Here is a 20,140-nt window from a genome sequence, read left to right on the forward strand (position 1 = left end):
ACAGAACAACAGATCTGACTAGACAGACAACTCGCCTTTTGTGGTACCATTATCAATGAATTTCCACGGTACCACAGATTCTAAGCTTTGGGTGAAGAAATACAACTTCAAGACGAGCCTTTCTGAAGGAAACTCCCGGGTTTCGGCACCAAATATCGCGATCGATAGAGTTTGACCTGGTTCAGCTCAGTTAATTCAACTTTTCACCGTATTTTACCAGCATTAACATTACAGCAAACAAGCATCCTATTTATACTAGTGTGTCAAGAATGTTCTAGAAGAGCCTAGTACCTCACAGAAAACCTATACATTAAAGTTCTATATCAACGCCTATAATGTGTTGAGAGTACACAAATAAAAATTATTAAGCCTTACAATATAAATATTACAAGTTCTTCGCATTGTCTGCGACAGGACTGCCCATTGAGATATCCTACAGATGTGTTATTTAGAGAAATGTATAGTCTCTGTGGACTATTTTAGAGCTTAATATTACATAATCAAGCCAAGTGTCACTTAATTGTTGCTATCTATTAAACGAGTGTGGTCAATTGATACTTCATCCAGCAATAGTGTTAATGTGGAGTATTATCTTAACAGTACTGGAAGGTTAACAGTTTTATATGTTTGTATAATTAACTTAACATTTACGTGGTTGCTATTAATTTTTGTGTAACACTGTTCTGTACCAGGGCTGTTTGTTTCTGAACCTACCCCTGGGTTTGGCACACAGTGCTGTGAACAAGCAAGTGGATCATGCCATAAAACCATTCAGAATGGGACTTACTTTGATGTACAAAATGCAAGTAGCGAACCTCCTTGTATTTTTGTGTTGCCTCCCTCCTTTCTAGCACCCACGGCTTCACACATTCCCCACTACCCATTAACTTTTCTCCATTGTCTAGTAACAGACCTGCAATAGCATGTGCTATGCGTGATTTGAAACTCAACATTTGTGCAAGTCAGGACAATTATTTGTCATCCTCTCAAATGAGAAGAATTACAGATGTTGTCTCAACAGATTACTTGTCAGTTGTTAAGTGTTGTAAGACCACAAATCGTACTCATTGTAGGTAAATCAACAACTGAGGTTACCAGTAAAGATTTTGGGAGCAGATCTGAGTCCAAAGAGGAGATCTAAGTAGAGCTCTCAAATGGTCTCTCATTTGGGATCAATTGTCTGTTACTCATCTAAGGCATCCAATTGTGATCTGGCCAAATTGGGTTAAGCCAGGAAGGAAGAAAGGCCATGCCCCTATAGTCTATTGGGAGAGTGGGTCTGTGGTTATATAGTGTGTCAGTGCCAGAACTCTAGGAGTCCAGCTACCTGTCAATCTTCTCTATCCACTGTTTTGCCATGAAGTGTTGTCAGGTTTTTCAGTTATACAGTGGAAAATTACTACCAACTAATATACAGTGTGTAGGAGTGTGAGACCGGCTCAGACTGGCTTAGATCTCCAGTACCTAGCTCCATACACCCAGGGCAGATGATCAACCATAAAATCTCTAGTGGTAGACTGGTTGATTATATTTTGCAGCTAATAGTCAGTCATATTTTCTTTGTTGTAAAAACTGTGTTATGTGGTGGCCTGTTAGCTAGTCTGTGCAATCTATGCATTTGACGGCTACCAGAATTTACAGTCTCTAACTCTAACTAGCTCCTTGCAACATAGTATACAGGTGCTGTGGTATTGGGTGCACAGCACTACTCTATATTCTACAGTCTACAGATACCTTCAAACTTTTATGGCTCCCATATACTTAATTTTGAGCAAATAGGTACTTGTAGGCATTGTATGGCTTTGTCTTAATTACTATGCCTAGTCTGTGTACACTGGATTGATTTGTCTTGACTCTTAAATTGCAAGTTCACCTGTCCAGCCTAGGCTTCACTTGTATGGGTAATGAGGTGATTTGGAATGCTATAGTACAACTACATATTTGGGGATAAAATGCTGACTCCACTTTTTGTAGTGTCAGCTTATGTGGCATTAATATCCCCGGAATGTAGTCAGGACAAAAATCTGCTTGCATTAAGAGTGCATCCTACCCACGTACCTGCTGCAACACGTACCGAGAATGCAGCTCAGGTGTTTCATTTGATCACATTATCCAAAATGGTCACTCTGCCTATATCGCAGTACCATAACAACCCATTACTCTATCCCCTTTATATTGATGCTAATAGTTTACTGATTCCTCTCTCAGTACTGCTTACTAGATGATGTATAGTTTCTTTTGATAAGTTTATAAACCATGCGTATTACAAGTTCCTAAAATTGGTTTGGAAAATCAATGTGTCTGCATGTATGCATGTTTGTCCACATACTCACATGAAGAAACAAGTTTTAAGGTACAGAAAATAACCTTCTTAATTGCCTACTCAAGAGGAGTTGTAAAATCTTTGTTTTGTTGCAGTTACAAAAGTATACTGTACATAAGGTATACATATGGACATTTCTTTACATCGGCTTGAAGTGATAGTACTTGATCAATTTTTCTTCACTGAATTTACCTTTACCTTTGTAGTATATGTAGTGGGAAAATAAACCTCACTGTTGTTACTACTTTGTAGGGGTTTAATTCCGAAAGTTACTCGTATTCAAGGCAGAAACTTTGCCAGATCATACACTTGGCTAAGTAGATGATAACTATTTAACAAGAAACAGTTTGAAAAATGTGTCATTACATGTATGTCGGGTTTTGTCTTGATAAAGAGTTGGGTATGGTATTAGCTGTTGCCTGATTTTTAGAGGTAATTAACACAGCATCAGCTTTGTTTTGAAATTTTTACCAAAGTTTGCATATACTTTCAGCTAGTTATTTGGCTGGCTGTGGGTGCACACCTGGTTTACTTAAACAATGTTTTAGCAGGAAGAAGTGTGATTACAAGCGTAGTGATCATGTTACTTAATCACTCATAATTTCCGTACAGCAACTTGTAATGAGTTTGGCATACCTATCAAGTCTATTATATACCCCTTGTAGCTTATGAATAACTTTTGCATTTTTATCATTAACTTTTTATCAAGAGACTTTGATAAATATTTTAACAATGCAGTATATTGGTAAACCATACATAGATCACTATAAATACACTGCACTTCATTTAAAGGTGGCCCTGGCAAACCAGGTGTAATGAAGCAATTGTATGTATTTATAATATTTTGTACAGTATATTTTATCAATGGCTTTTTGATTCCTTGTATAAGGGTAGCATTAGCTCCTGATTTTAGAAGTAGCACAATTACATCAACTTGTTTAAAATTTGTTAACACATACTGTACATAGTACAAATACAAATTGTGTTGATACTGAATGAATGGTTGTTTTCTATTTGTTTATGTTGTTGCTGCCTGATTATGTGATCATGACATTTTGGATGAACAGCTTGTAAGTTTTATATGTACACATGTACAGTACATATAGTATACATACATGTTGTACTAGCATGTGTACAGTATTACTAACTAACATGTATGTTTACTTACACCACCAAGTGGAGTGATATTTACTAAAACAATAATATCGCTCGACCCTACACAGAAGCGAATCATCCTATCCACATAATTATTTTGTAAGATATGTGTAATCTCCGGATGGCATATGTGGTATTAGTTTGGAAGACAGTGCTTGAGGGTATGTGTCTACAATTGTATTGTGTTGTACTTATGTAATTATAAAATTGCGTAAAGTCTTGTTGAGGTATACAAGCATATTGTGACAGACTCTTTTTTGAGAATTACTGAAATTTCAGCTGTTTGAGCAATGTTGTAGACATAATTGTAAGCGTAGCGATCATGTTCAATATTACTCATATTTCCTAACAGCAACTTGCAATGAACTTGGCAGGCCCGTGTAGTCTACAGCTTATGTGTAACTTTTGTATTTTCAAGAAACTTCGATGAATATTATTTTTAACAATACAGTATATTGGTAACCCCTGTGTACGCTTAGATCACTTTTAATACCACAGTAGAATTGAGCCCTTTGATTACAGAGTATTTCATTATGTTCTATTAGTCTAACTAAATGGAGCTCTGTTTGGAAATTAATATGTGACCTGCTGAACAAAAACCCGACATATTTGCATAATTCTGTTTTACAGATAAATTCCATTGAAATACATTGGGTAAAAATGCATGCTACAAAAGTAACTTTACGCATGTTTTAATTTCTTCAGTAAACAGTGAAGAAAGATTCAAATTTAATAAAGCAATGGATTCGCCTCTTCGTGGAGAGCAGGACTATTTTTGTTTTGTTTCTGTACCGGGAAGCAAACATGAGTTACATGTGTTTGTTTACGTTGCAGTAAAACATGCCATTTTTATCCTTAAATAGCCTTCTTGCTGCATGGGTTTATTCAGACAAAAAGTATACTTTGATGAATGCTCCAGTTCATGGTGAATAGAATGACATAAGTCCCAACTCCGTAGCCCTTTGCACTCAAGACTTATGATCTATTTAATGAGCACCTGTAAATATTTTCCATATAGGCACTAAAAAATAGATTGTTTTGCTCTTCTTGTTGTCTACCCCTATAACTCCAAAAGCACTTACCAGAAAAAGCTGAAACTTTAACCTCCCATTGGTTTTTCCCTCTAGACAACAAAAAAAGTCATAAAATGAAGTTGAAGGAAAATGCAAACAAGTCAGGATTCCTTCAGCGGGTCACATATACTTCCAACTACGTAATTCACTTGTCTGAACATTATTGAGATTGCATTAGCACACAAGCATTCAGATAATGGAGGTACCACTGTATAGCATTGTATAGAGTACAACAAGGATAATACTGCACTCCATCATTAAATGGACCGAACTTTAAACAAAGCTGTATGCAATAATCCAATTATTCTCTAATTGTACGTGAACTTACCGTCATACACTCACTCCATCCACAGAAATTGATTAAAGGGTTTGTGTTTTATTCTAATTTTTGTAAAGTATGTGATAAAGCAGAAATGTTATTTCTTTCTTCCTGTCAATATACCCACGGTGTGGTACACTGGCTTTTTCACCCACACAACACACTACCGTGTAGTTCTGTGCCAATTATGCCAGCATAATTTTGGAGCATAATAGGTAGCCAAAAGCACTGAGTATAATGCTAGCATATAGGCACAATTTTTGTGCATTGGTCATGAGAGTGTAACAGACCTCTGTAGTAACATATGTTTAATTATATATTTTTGTACAATTAACACTTTGGATGTTAAGTAGTTATGTTAAGGTTTCCTTTTGTTGTACAGGGAGTCTGTGTTAAGAATAATGCTGGTGGTAGCTAAGTATAATTGTTCTTCTCGACAAAGTCACAGCGTTACATTGGCGTAGTCAGCAGGATTGGTCATCGCCGCCACTCTGAACCCAAGGAGAGAAAGCTGTTGTACCGTGGCCACCCTTAACGGTACCTGATAAAGTGGAGTCTAATTGAACCGGGACACTGTTGTGTTGCTTAAACATTTTCAGAGCTGAGGAGCACCGCCCCACAAGCCTGACCCGAGAGGCACTGATTCTGGAATGTCCGACGAGAACCCGGTGGAGCGAGGACCAGTACGTCAAGTGACAACTCAAAGGCCAGTGATTCTTCCTGATGTGTTTTCTGGGGAAGGGGAATTTAGCGACTGGGTCCAGCACTTTGATAATGTAGCCATACTCAACGGGTGGGACGAGGTACAGAAGACACTTTGGTTGCACGTGCGATTGACTGGTAAAGCTCACGTGGCGCTTACTCGAATTAAGGCCACAGGGTACAAACACACTATAGAGGCGCTTCGAGAACGCTTTGAGCCGTCAGTAACCAAGAATCTGTACAAAGCTGAGTTACACTCTCGTGAGAGGCAAGAGGGCGAGAGCTGGGGTGATTTTGCTGACGCACTGTCTGTGCTAGCAAACAAGGCTTATCCAGACTTGGAAGAAGCAGCTAGGGAACACATCGCGCTCAATAGATACCTCGACCAACTGGACAACTCCCAGGTGGCTTTTGGCGTGAGACAAAAACGCCCCTCAACAATGGTGGCAGCACTTGCAGCTACTCTGGAACTCGAGTCATATTTGATACAGTGCAGCGCTCAAGGTGATGGCGCGGGTGTGCAACCCGGAACAACTCAAGGGAACGCTGTAACATTCGTTGAACCGGACCTGACATTGATGATAGAAAATTTGTTGGAGAAGCTAAGCAGACTGGAGAAGAAAGTGGAAGATGCAGAAAGCAGTCGATATCAACCACGGAGACAAAGAAAGAGAAGGAGGCAGCCCCAAGCAATTATGTGCCATGTCTGTAAGCAACCAGGGAATTATGCTCGGGGATGTGCTAGCAGTATACCTGTGGACCCAGAAAATAAGGCAATGACTACAAGTGAGATGCAGACACAAAGGAACAAGGATGCTAGCAATGCTGACCCCACAGTAGATAATGATGTCACACCCACAATTTCTATTAATAGTGTATCTAAATATTCCGTGCCTGCGCATGTGTATGGCCATCAACCCCACAAGTGCCAGTTCATGCAACCTAAAGTGCAATTCTTGGGGCATGTTGTTCCGGCAGATGGGATCTTACCTGATCCAGACAAAACATGTCGTGTACGAGAATGGCCTATACCTACTACCATTAAAGAAACACAACAATTTCTAGGCTTAGCCAGCTACTATAGAAGATTTATCAAAAACTTTGCTTCAGTAGCTTCACCATTGCACAAGCTTACAGAGAAGAAGTCTGAATTCAAATGGACTACCCAGTGCCAGGAAGCCTTTGATTGCTTAAAGACTAGTGCTCGGCGGTATCAGATTTTGATTAGTCGATATTAGTAACCCCAAAATATTACGATATATCGGTATATAGTTGTTATATGCATATGTACTCTTTGCATACAATTTCTTCTTATACAGGTTGAATAATTTAACTGATATGCAATTTACAGCCAGTAACCAGGACAAGGTAAAGTGAGTTAGAATCAAGTACTGGATAGGACAGTCATGATTATGAAAGATTATAAAAAAGTTACAGAAATACAACTTGTCAACTGTATGTGTATATGCACACAGACTTATTCATGTACGTATACTTTTTCAGTAAAACAAAAATCAGTATTATAAAGATCACTGTTGAATAACTGAGACTTCAGAGTTTCTACAAGTTTTTGGCTAAAAATACCAACATGTTCACCTTGTGTGGCTTAAGTACATTCCTCTTCTTAGACACAATGTGACCAGATAAACTGAACACTCTTTCTGACGGTGAACTACTGGCACATACACATAAGTATTTTCTTGCCAATTTGGAGATCACTGGAAAATCTGTGACATGTATTTTCCACCATTTTAGTGGATTCACTTCCGGATCAATTGTAGATATTTTTAAGTATTCTTCAACTTCATTTCTCATCTTGTCTTCAGCTGTCTGCTCCTCGCCAGGTGTCACTGTCCCTGCAGTGCTACAAACAGTACTTGTAGCCTCTCTAAGTAGGCTGCTTAGCTTGCGTCGTTTGTTTGGCGGACAACCAACGCCTCCACTACTTGTAGATGGCTCATCACCTGAGACCACAACTACAGAATGATCATCTACACCAGCTCCAGATTCTATCAACTCAGTGCCTTCTTCTATCACACGCTGCTTAATCACATCTTGATCTTTCAAATGTTTTGTCTTGACCCTTGGATCAAGGAAACTGGAAACATTGATTAACTTGTCAAAGTCAGATTGATCATATTTTGTCATAAGGTAATTGATAATCCTTTCCTTGATATCAGTAACCAATGTGGTATCTGCAGGAGATGTAGCCAAGGTCTTCCTCTGCAATAAATCAAGCAGTGGCTTAATGGCTGAAGCAGTAACACGTTCTTCACCTGACAGTGTGTCGGTAAACTCGGCCAGTGGGCTGAGAACAGCGTGAATTGATTGAAGCACTTCAATGTCTTGCCAGGTTGGTAGTAGATGTGAACATCTTCTATCAGATGCAAGCACCTGTCGAATAGCAGATTCTTGTTCTAATATCCTTCCTACCATCAACTGTTGAGACCCCCACCGTGTCACACAATCACTAACAAGTGAGTGTTGGGGAAATTCAAGGGTAGCTTGAGCTTCTGATAAATCCCGTTTTTTCTTCCAGCTATGGGAAAATGAAGTAACAATCTTCCTGCATATGCTCAATGCCCGTTGCACTCTGGAATCATCTTTAATTGAGTTACCGATTGCTAAATGAAGGTTGTGACCAAAACAGGAAAGATACGGCCAAGCAAGGTGTGATCTTATGGCACACAAGATGTTACTACCATTGTCAGTAGTGATGCACACTTGGTTTGCTGCATCTAAACCCCAGTGTGAAAGAGTGTCTTTTAAAGCATCTGCAATATTTTGCCCTGTGTGGTCTGCAGGGAAATATAGGGTATGTAAGCACTTTGTCTTCAACTCCCATTCATCATTGATATAATGAATGGTGTATGACAGATAAGGCTCTCCTGTAACGCTAGTCCACATATCAGCAGTGGCAGAGAAAGCTTTCGCTTGTTCTTGAAGATCTAGCTGCAGTTTCTGACGGGTGTCTTCATAAAGAGCTGGAATGGACGTTTTTGAGAAATACTTACTGCTTGGAAAATCATATTGTGGGTCCATTTTCTCCACCATGTTTCTAAATCCAACTTTATCAACGGTGTATATAGGCAAACTGTCTTTCGCTAGACAATAGGTGACAGCAGTAGTAATTTCGCGCCATTTTCTCGTTGTTCTGTCATATTGTTGCACTTTCTTCATACTACTCGCGATGGATGGCTGCTGCCGCTTCTCTAAATCTTCTTTTCGACGATTTTTTGTCTTAATAGCAGTCATTACTAAACCATGAATCGTCGGGTGATGAATTCTCAGGTGTGACAGTAAATTTGAAGTGTTCCCTCCCTTCGCCCGTACGCGTTGGTAACACTTTCGACAAACAGCAACATCTTCGCTTTTAATCCTTCCATCGCTCTCTTTTTCTAAACCGAAATATGTCCACACAGGTGACGTTGCATTTTTCCTGGCCACTAACTCCATCGAACATTTGAGAACATACAAACACGTGACCGTTACTGCACAAAAAAAAAACGGTGTTTCTATAAACCGGTTATCTGAATATTGCACAACTAACTAACCGGTTACGTACATAAACCGCGATAACTATAATTATCGGTATACCGCCGAGCACTAAACTATTAAAGACTCGCTTAGTTTCTGCACCTATACTTGCTTTACCAGACTGGTCACAGCCTTTCATTTTGGACACTGACGCCAGTGACATGGGCATTGGAGCAGTGTTATCCCAGATCCAAGAGGGCAGAGAGTGTGCTGTTGCATATGCCAGCAGAAGCTTGACTAAGGCTGAGCGCAATTACTGCGTGATGAGAAGAGAACTATTGGCTGTGGTGACCTTTCTTCAGCACTTCCGCCCTTACCTTCTAGGATCACATTTCACAATTCGGACTGACCATGGTGCCTTGGCGTGGTTACAGAAGTTTAAAGACCCAGAAGGCCAAGTTGCACGTTGGGTACAGAAGCTACAAGAGTATCACTTCACAGTTAAGCATAGGCCAGGTAAAAGTCACAACAATGCTGATGCCATGTCAAGAATCCCTTGTAAACAATGTGGAATCATTCCAGCTGATGAGGCTCTTGCACTAGCAGCAGTAGTCCCTACTGATCTGGCTTCACTGAGTGCTCACTCCCCAGAGGAACTTCGAACTGTCCAGATAGATGATCCCCGTATTTCATCAGTACTGGCTGCTAAGGAAACTAATCAGAAACCGGCTGTTCTGAGCAATAACAGTCCCGAGGACCGCAGACTCTGGCAGTTGTGGGACCAGTTGATAGTCATCAACGGAGTGTTGTATAGGCAGTTCTCTGAACCTCAGAGGGATCAAAAGTGGCTACAGTTTGTAGTCCCTAAGAATCATCGGTCAGACATTCTGGCATCACTGCATGATGGAGTAGCAGGTGGTCACCTGGGACAGGAGAAGACCTTTGGAAGGATTAAAGAACGTTTTTATTGGCCTGGATATTGGAATGACACTTGCAGCTGGTGTCAAACCTGTGCAAGTTGTGCTACTAGGAAATCACCTCCTGTTTCCAAACGAGTGCCACTAGGTACAATAACAGCAAGCTATCCTATGCAAGTTATGGCCATGGATATCTTGGGACCATTCCCTGAGAGCCAAGCTGGCAACAGTTACATACTGGTTGTGGCTGATTATTTTAGTAGATGGATGGAGGCTTTTGCAATCCCGAATCAAGAGGCTAAGACTGTTGCCATTTGCCTGGTAGATGAGGTGTTCATGCGTTTTGGAGTACCTAGCCAGCTTCACTCAGATCAGGGGAAACAGTTTGAGTCACAGCTGATGTCAGAGGTATGCAAGCTTTTAGGTATTCAAAAGAGTAGAACTTCCCCATACCATCCACAATGTGATGGCATGGTGGAGAGATTTAACAGGACACTACTAAGCATGTTAGCTACCCACTGCAAAGACAATCCGTGGGATTGGGAAAATCACATTCGCAAGGTATGCTTTGCTTATAACACCAGTACTCATGCCTCGACCAGTTATGCACCATTTTATTTAATGTATGGCCGTCAGGCAGTTCTACCCATAGACATCCTATATGGCACTGCAATAGATAACAAGACACAATCCATCAATGAATATGCAGCAGACCTTGAGAAGCAACTGACAGCTGCATTTGAAGTAGCAAAGAAGACTGCTGGAGTGCAGCATCAAAGGCAGAAAGCATATTATGACCAGAGGGCAAATGGTTTACCGTTTAAGACTGGTGATATGGTATGGGTGTTAAACCCAAAAGTCCCAAAGAACAGTAGTAGGAAGCTTTTCCACCCTTGGACTGGACCTTTCAAAGTCATGAAAAAGCTGTCCGAGTGCACCTATAGAGTACAGTGTCAAAGGGGACGGAGGCAGCGACAGGTGGTGCATTTTAACCGATTAAAGCCATGTCCACAGGACATTCGACTAGATGGTGACTTGCCTTCCACTTCTGCCAGTAGTGATCAACCGGCCGCAGCAAGTGAGGAACATGTACCTACCGCTCGAGCTCCACCTGTGGGAACAGATTTGGAGTTGGTAGATTATGATGATGAATGCTACTCCAGTGATCAACCTACATCAAGACAACCTACAAATGTTGGAACTGATCAACCCTCAAGTGAGACAAGACGTTACCCAACCAGACAGCACCGGCCTCCTGTGAGACTGCAGGATTATGTGAGAACGTGAAGATGGGACATCTTCTTAGTGGAGGGGGATAGTGTAACAGACCTCTGTAGTAACATATGTTTAATTATATATTTTTGTACAATTAACACTTTGGATGTTAAGTAGTTATGTTAAGGTTTCCTTTTGTTGTACAGGGAGTCTGTGTTAAGAATAATACTGGTGGTAGCTAAGTATAATTGTTCTCGACAAAGTCACAGCGTTACAAGAGAAGCTGAAACTCTGTTTATTTTGCATGATGCAGAATGGGGTAGTGTACAAACTAGCTAAAAGTCAGATTTACAGCTACGTTGTGAAGAAAAGATTAGTTAAAGATCGATATACTCTAGTAGAACAGTCACAGCATAATTGAATATCCTAATAGAAAATTCACTGATGCATAGGGTACTCTAATAGAGCAGTCAAGTCACAATTTTATGAGCATATTTGGAGCATAATGGGACACAACTGGGCATAATTGGAGCATACGTAATAGGTAAAAATTTGGAGCATTGCTCAAAAGCATAATAGGCTATTTCAAAAGCATAATAGGCTCAGGCCTACTACGGCGTGTCTTGTATCATTGATATTTTTGCACTGTATGCATTGTTTAATCTTATGAGTGGTTCATTGATAAAGCATTAACTAAATGAACATCTGTTTTTTTTTTAGAATTAGGACAACATCGGTTTGTTTAAACTTTGTTAACACCTAAATGTACATAGTACAAAATTACAAATACAACATGTGTTGATATGGTTGTTTTCTATTTTGTTTATGTTGTTGCTGTCTGAATATGTGATCCTGACATTTTGGATGAACAGTTTGTCATTTTTATACAATATGTACACATGTACAGTACATACAGATGTTCCTGTGTACAGTTGTTTTTATTGCTATGCTAACATGTATGTATGTAGTTACACAGCCAAAAGGGGTGGTATGTAAGCACCTAAAACAATATTTAATCCCAGTGCGTGAGTATATTAAAGTGGGTTGTAACTACCACACAACCAGAGAAAGTAGCATGCTTTGCTACTGGATAATAATTTAATTATCACCCTGTGACATCTACGTACGTAACTTATCACCCTGTGGTGGAACAACTCAGGCTAGTTCATGACATCATATCAATTGCTAATGGTATACTAAAACACACCATTACAGGTGCTAAATCAATATGTGACCATCTTGCAAAAATCCAACTTGTTTACACAACTTTTGATTTTTTATTCTCAGCGTTATCTACGGTGTCCAAGGAGTGGATCACCAACGTTTCAGCCTTTTGTGATGAATAGGTTTAGAATTATAGTGTGAGTAGTGCTGAGCGATAGTAAAAATTTTACTATCACGATAGTTACTCATTAAATATCACGATGGTGAATACTATCCCGATAGTTTATGAAACACTTTGCTCTTAACAAAGTCTTAGTTGTATAGCTATGATTTACAGTCATATAGAAAGTTATTTTGCATGCACAGGACATTTGTTAATTAACTGCGTGAGCGGCTGATGAATACGGACTTTTGGTAAAGCTTTTACAGGCCACTCCTTTGTAAGAAAGCTGGTAATAACAACTGTAAAACAGTATAGAAGGGTTGTTAATACCATTTCAATGCAGATCTGAGCTTATCATAACTATCACGATAGTGATATCCCTACTATCGCGATAACGATAGTGATTTACTATCGCGATATATCGCACTATCGATACTTTTGCTCAACCCTAAGTGTGAGACAGTAGACTATACTAAAATAAACTACAGGCACTTATATTCACAGCCATTACTTCTGTTTGTATTAGTCTACAATGTTGGAATCCGGCTTAAAAGGTTCACCATGGATGAGCTAATTAACCAAGGTATAGCTTTGCCCTCTAGGTACTTAGAAAAGGTGGTTTAATTATAACAATCTTGCTTACGTTTACCCCATCGTAAACAAATGTACAGACACACATACTGTTCAGCCTATAGAAACAAACAAAGAGTTTCGAATTCTCCATTAGCAGGCAAATAAAATGGTGTATACTTTTAATTGATTTGAGTTTTCCTTCTCTGAGTAATGGACTGATAATATCTTGCATATTTTTCTTTATAGCATGCTTAATTATGCGAATTTTGTTTTTCTCAAAATACAAAAGATTGGGTTTTTGCTGAGACAGTCACACACATTAAGTTGAAAAGCTTTCTGTCTACATTCCTTTTAGTGCTGTGCACCAGTGTACAAATATCCGGTTATTAACCAGTGTTGTATAAGTCAGCCAATAACTGGTTAAGAAACCTTTAAAACAGTTTTTTTCGCACCCACTTGGTAATCCATAAATTACCCCTGCTGACAAGTGTTAACATCATAACATAACCTCAAAGCTTGTGTAAATATGTGGTTGTAATAACTGTTATTGCAAGACAGGATGTTGATGGCCACTTTGGTACCACCCTAAACCTTCCAGCAGGCTTGTTGAGTACATATTGTACATGACTAAAACAAGGAACGGACTGGGAAAACGGACTAGCAAACAGACTGGGACGAACTTGCCTGAAAACATTTGTACAGTTGTTAAAAAGAATATAACAAGCAACAACAAACCTCTGAATGCATGCACGAGCCACCATTAAACCCTGAGATAATTCACAAAGCTCCAGTCTGCCAGTGTGAGCGCCTATGACAGAAAAGTTGTCAGTTAGTGTTATAAACAAGTTTAAACAAATAAAATAACACAGACGGTATTTGTAGTAGGTGCCTTGTCAAGCTGATTAAATACAACTTGGTCCTGCCATGCCAAGATCAGCTGTCAAACTAATTGTAGCAATTAACCAGACCACGAAATCCAAGTATCAAGACACATGGTAGTGTGTCATGCGGCCCAAGAAGCGGGCGCGTAACACCCGTGAGTATATAGACAGGAAGAAAGAAAACGCAATTTTCGCACCTCCGTAGCTCTGTGTTGCCTTAATAAAACAAGACGAATTTTGCTGTGGACACTCCCTCCAACTTCAGCACTCCACATTCCAAATTTGAGCGAAATTGCTTCAAGCGTTCCCGAGATATGCGACTTCAAAAATTGGCTTAGTTTCTTCATTTTTTTTTCTTATTATTATTTTTCTTCCTCTTTTCGCACACTTACCAAAACTGCTATAAAATGCGAACACCATATCTGATCGCCTTGAAATTTGGCACACAGAAGGGGGGGTATAAAGACGCATCTCTGTACCAACTTTGGCTGGAATACAATAAACAGGCAAAGAGTTATGAGCGATTATTCATGAAAAATAACACCAATATGTTGTCACGCCTACAGGGTAAACCGCGTATGGGAAGAAGCTGAAAATTGGTGGGTGAATAGGTTAACTATTGAACCTCAAACCTGTTGTGGTTTGAAAGAAATCGAGCTAAAAACCAGGAAGGTGCAACAAAAAAACCAACAGTGTAACAATTATGCAATCGAGATTAGCTAATAAAAAACGACTGCTTGCCACGCCTACCAGATAAACCGCTTGGGGTAATGCTTTGAAAATCGCTGTTCAGATGGAGTTATCATCTTAGAAAGGCTCATCAATGGTGTAGAATAATCAGACTTAAAGCCACGGAGTTATAACACGAAATCCAACTTGGCGAGATCGAGATACTCTAATAGAGCAGTTATCCTAATAGAGCAGTCATCCTAATAGAGCAGTCACCCGAAGAGAATTCAAGAGATCAGCTAGAAACAAGTAACCTGTATAGAGATCAGCTACAAACAAGTCACCCTGTAGAGAGATCAACCACAAACAATTCACCCTTTAGATAGATCAGCTAGAAGAAGTTACCTCGTAGAGAGTTCAGTTACAAAGAAACCACCATGTAGAGAATTCATTTACAAACTAGTGACCCTGTAGAGACATCAGCTAGAAGAAGTTACCTTGTAAAGAGTTCAGCTACATAGAAACCATTCTGTAAAGAGCTCAGCTGCAAACAAATCACCTGTACAGAATTCAGCTACAAACAAATCACCCTGTAGAGAGATCAGCTAGAAGAAGTTACCTTGTAGAGAGTTCAGCCACAAACAAATCACCCTGTAGAAAGATCAGCTAGAAGAAGTTACCTTGTAGAGAGTTCAGTTACAAAGAAACTACCATGTAGAAAGTTCAGCTACAAACTAGTGACCTTGTGGAGACATCAGCTAGAATTGTAGAGAGTTTAGCTACAAAGAAACCATTCTGTAAAGAGCTCAGCTGCAAAAAAATTACCTGTACAGAATTCAGCTATATACAAATCACCCTGTAGAAAGATCAGCTAGAAGAAGTTACCTTGTAGAGAGTTCAGTTACAAAGAAACCACCATGTAGAGAATTCAGCTACAAACTAGTGACCCTGTAGAGACATCAGCTAGAAGAAGTTACCTTGCAGAGAGTTCAGCTACAAAGAAACCATTCTGTAAAGAGCTCAGCTGCAAACAAATCACCCTGTAGAGAGTTCAGTTAGAAGAAGTTACCTTGTAGAGAGTTCAGCTACAAAGAAACCATTCTGTAAAGAGCTCAGCTGTAAACAAATCACCTGTACAGAATTCAGCTACAAACAAATCACCCTGTAGAGAGATCAGCTAGAAGAAGTTATCTTGTAGATAGTTCAGCTACAAACAAATCACCCTGTAGAGAGATCAGCTAGAAGAAGTCACCTTGTAGAGAGTTCAGCTACAAAGAAACCACCATGTAGGGAGTTCAGCTAGAAGAAATTACCTTGTAGAGAGTTCAGCTACAAAGAAACCATCATGAAGAGAGTTCAGCTACAAACAAATCACCCTGTAGAGAGATCAGCTAGAAGAAGTTACCTTGTAGAGAGTTCAGCTTCAAATTTAAAGAAACCATCATGTGGAGAGTTCAGCTGCAAACAAATCACCTGTAGAGAGTTCAGCTACAAAGGAACCACCATGTAGGGAGTTCAGCTAGATGAAGTTACCTTGTAGAGAGTTCAGCTACAAAGAAACCATCATGAAGAGAGTTCAGCTGCAAACAAATCTCCCTGTAGAGAGTTCAATTAGAAGAAGTTACCTTGTAGATAGTTCAGCTACAAAGAAACCATTCTGTAAAGAGCTCATCAGCTGCAAACAAATCACCTGTATAGAATTCAGCTACAAACAAATCACCCTGTAGAGAGATCAGCTAGAAGAAATTACCTTGTAGAGAGTTCAGCTACAGTACAAAGAAACCACCATGTAGAGAGTTCAGCTGCATAGAAATCACCCTGTAGAAAATTCTGCCACAAACAAATTGCCCTGTAAAAAGATCAGTTAGAAGAAATTATCTTGTAGAGAGTTCAGTTACAAAGAAACCACCATGTAGAGAGTTCAGCTAGAAGAAATTACCTTGTAGAGAGTTCAGCTACAAAGAAACCATCATCTAGATAGTTCAGCTGCAAACAAATCACCTGTAGAGAGTTCAGCTACAAACAAATCTCCCTGTAGAGAGATCAGTTAAAAGAAGTTACCTTGTAGAGAGTTCAGCTACAAAGAAACCATTCTGTAATAAGGTCAGCAACAAAAAAATCACCTGTACAAAATTCTGCTACAAATAAATCACCTTGTAGAGAGAACAGCTAGAAGAAGTTACCTTGTTGATAGTTCAGCTACAAACAAATCACCCTGTAGAGAGATCAGCTAGAAGAAGTTACCTTGAAGAGTGTTCAGTTACAAAGAAACCACTATGGACAGTTCTGTAATAAATATATATATTATATATATAATTTGTACATTTACTGATAAAATCAGAAATATTTAAGGTACATCTGCTTCATCTTTTCTTCTTCCTGTGGTAAAGAAAAAAAGATAGGTTTAAAAAGTCCCAAAGCAGGCCATAGGCCGGCTTTGGGGTATACAAATACAAAAAGAAGTGAAATCTAATCCAAAACAGCCAAGCTGTAAAAAAAGTGTGCAGCCCTCAAAAAGGCTATGGTGAAAAAAGATGTGAAATCCAAGGTGGCGGCCAAGAAATGGCTGTGATAGTAGGTTAATGGTAAAAATTTTAATAACAACAAGCGGCACCAAAATTCACCTGAATTGTCGTTATTAAAATTTTCCCATTAACCTACCATCACAGCCATTTCTTGGCCGCCACCTTGGATTTCACATCTTTTTTCACCATAGCCTTTTTGAGGGCCGCACACTTTTTTTACAGCTTGGCTGTTTTGGATTAGATAATAATATCTTAACAGGCTTAAAGCTTGTGTCTTGTCTTGTTTACACATGCGAAACAAACGGAAAGTGAACTTTTAATTAAACACAAAATGAACTTAATTTCAGACTATCTTTAAGTGCAGGGCTTAATATCAGCTTAAGGAGACTTTGAAATATGAGCAAGTTAATCAGTACAAGGAGTGAGGTGTTACATCATTTTGTTTGCTGATATTAAAATGTATGGAAAAGGTACCTTTTCACAAATCTGGTTATATTTTGAAACATATGAATGTGTAATCTCAGAATGATGTTTGTGTTATGAGATTGAAAGCAGTGCTCAGTCTGAAATTGTCTGTGTTGTACACAAAGTATTGTATGTACTGTAGTATGGTGCTGGGGGTATGGGGTCACAGTATTACAAATCAATTGTAAACTGCAATGGTTATAACATGGCTAAGTACTGTACTTCTATTTGGCCACACAATCTGGCTCTAAGGCATCAAATGAAGCCATATACTACACTACCACAGCAAGTCACAATACCAGGCTGTGAAATTTACCAATACATCAAGCTGATTAATTGGTCTGGAATGAATATCCACTGGGATGTTATCCACAGCTTCAGATGTACACATACTTTTCTGAATAAATGGGAAACTGTACAACTACTGGGATGAATCACTATCTACGTATATATCACGTGCTCATTCATCAATAGATTAAGATAACGAAACTATTATTTATATTGCTAAATCACTCAGCAATGAATGTCAACAGGTTATATACACATCTAAATGTAAAGCTGCAATGGCTGGACTTATTGGCATTGATACACTGACCACACGCTTGTTCATGGGCAACGTGCTACCAACAAATAAACTAGCTACCAATAAATTAACCAACTATCAAGAGAGTAGTTAGTGAATAAACTCAATCCTTTGGCACAGTACTCAGCAATTGCCAATAATAACCTGGCTATTTTACTTTTTCGATCCTACAAATAGGCACCTTTGACCTGTGCATACCCCATATCACAAATCAGTTGTTAAACACCCTGCATCTGATTTGTGAACACTCCATCTTCAGGCCTGCGGCCATCAGGTGTCGTGCTTACAAATCATATGCAAACTTCATGGGTGTGTTACAGTATATGTAGTAGTTACTGTATAGTTTGAAATCTTGATGATGTATATGTGCATGACATGTTGTGACTGACTCTTTTATGACAGTTACTGAAATTTATGCACATTTTCAGCTGGTATAGCAATGTTGTGATACAAGAATTGTGATTGTGAGCATAGTAACTCAATTTTATATGTTATAAGCGTGTAGGCCATTACATTAAGGAGGCCTTTCAGGAGTCTTTGATAAAATGTTTTAGTGACTTCTTAGATGGCTTCAGTGTGACCTGTTCAAATCCTGTTAAGTTGTATTTCTATTATAAAGTGAATGTTCTATCAGAGTATTTCATTAACTGGTGTATGTTCTATTAGAGTAGTTGAATGGAGCTCTGTATAAATGAATAGGCTTATTACAGCTAATTAACTTTTCTTGTGATTAAACTAGCACACAGGTGTTCAGATAATGGAGGTCCCACTGTACAGCATTTTGTGGAGTACAACAAGAAGGCACTGACATAAGTAGTAGTATTAGTCACACAACTCAAATTTCAATTTTGTATACGGAGTGTCGGTGTTAATGAAACTGGCAGCCTCAGCCTTAGAGGCAAATCTAGCTCTTTCCAACGGGAGTTTCTATTCTACTAGACACTGAAAGCCTTATTCATGAAAGTTTCCATATCCAGGGCTGATACATTTCTATGTTGGTACTGTGATTAAAGCAGTAGTGTTGTTTTAGCGAAGAATGGTGGTATATCCGTGTGTGATCTGAGGGTAAATCTAGTGTATATATTGTGTTTTCCTATTTCACATGGAAAATTAGTATCTGACTGTTCTATTAGGGTACAGTGCATTCAAAAGCTAAACAAATAATAGTTCACTGGTCGAATAGTTTAGTGCTTAGTGTTTGGTAATTCTTATCATGGGTTGAGATGTTAGCGGAAGTTGTCATGGTTGTCTGCGTGTTTGTTTGTGTGTGTGTGTGTTGGGCACGCACATATGGAAGTGTGTTGTCAGATGTACATGACAAAGATTAGAGGGGCCTCTCTGGGGCTTTGCATAGTTAGTGATAGGTAGTGCTCTGCGATATATCGGTAATACTGTTTATTGTAATAAAGTATCATAACCGATTATCATACCATGACAGCATTTGATAACCGATATATCCAAATACCTGTATATTGATGAATGCCGCTATAGGAGTGCTTTTAACCCAGCCTTTGGTGTTAAATTATCCAATTTGTTGATGGTTTAGCAGACACGCCCTGAACAAAAATTTGGAGTTGTCACATTACAACACATGCTTACTTGTACTGAACTGTATATTTTTAGGTTTTTGGGATGCGTACTGCTTCATACTAGCCCCAAGAAATGATGCAATAGTTACAATAACAAGCTAACTATATACTGATATACCGTGATATTTTCCTGTTACTAATACCGTGTATTCAAATTTCAATACCGCCGAGCTCTAGTGATAGGATGGTGTACTATTCCATGGGGTATTGTATGTAGGCTCTCAGTTTCGCTTAATTAATTAATCGTTGATTACTAAACCGATTAATCTATATGTAGTGAACAGCGTGCATATAGCATCAGCTACACTGAATCAATACTGTACACAGTATAGTAATGGTAGTATACA

At 39.0% G+C, this 20,140-nt stretch overlaps 1 protein-coding gene across 1 annotated transcript; it reads right to left on the minus strand.

The window, feature by feature from the left end:
* Positions 1-7,132: 7,132 nt before the first annotated feature.
* On the minus strand, positions 7,133-9,028 carry LOC136251235 (E3 SUMO-protein ligase ZBED1-like). The gene has a single exon (XM_066043688.1). It carries the CDS (start codon positions 9,026-9,028, stop codon positions 7,133-7,135), a length of 1,896 nt encoding a protein of 631 aa, XP_065899760.1.
* Positions 9,029-20,140: the final 11,112 nt, after the last annotated feature.

The sequence above is a fragment of the Dysidea avara genome, chromosome 1, assembly GCF_963678975.1.
Source record: "Dysidea avara chromosome 1, odDysAvar1.4, whole genome shotgun sequence".
Taxonomy (NCBI): Eukaryota; Metazoa; Porifera; class Demospongiae; order Dictyoceratida; family Dysideidae; genus Dysidea; species Dysidea avara.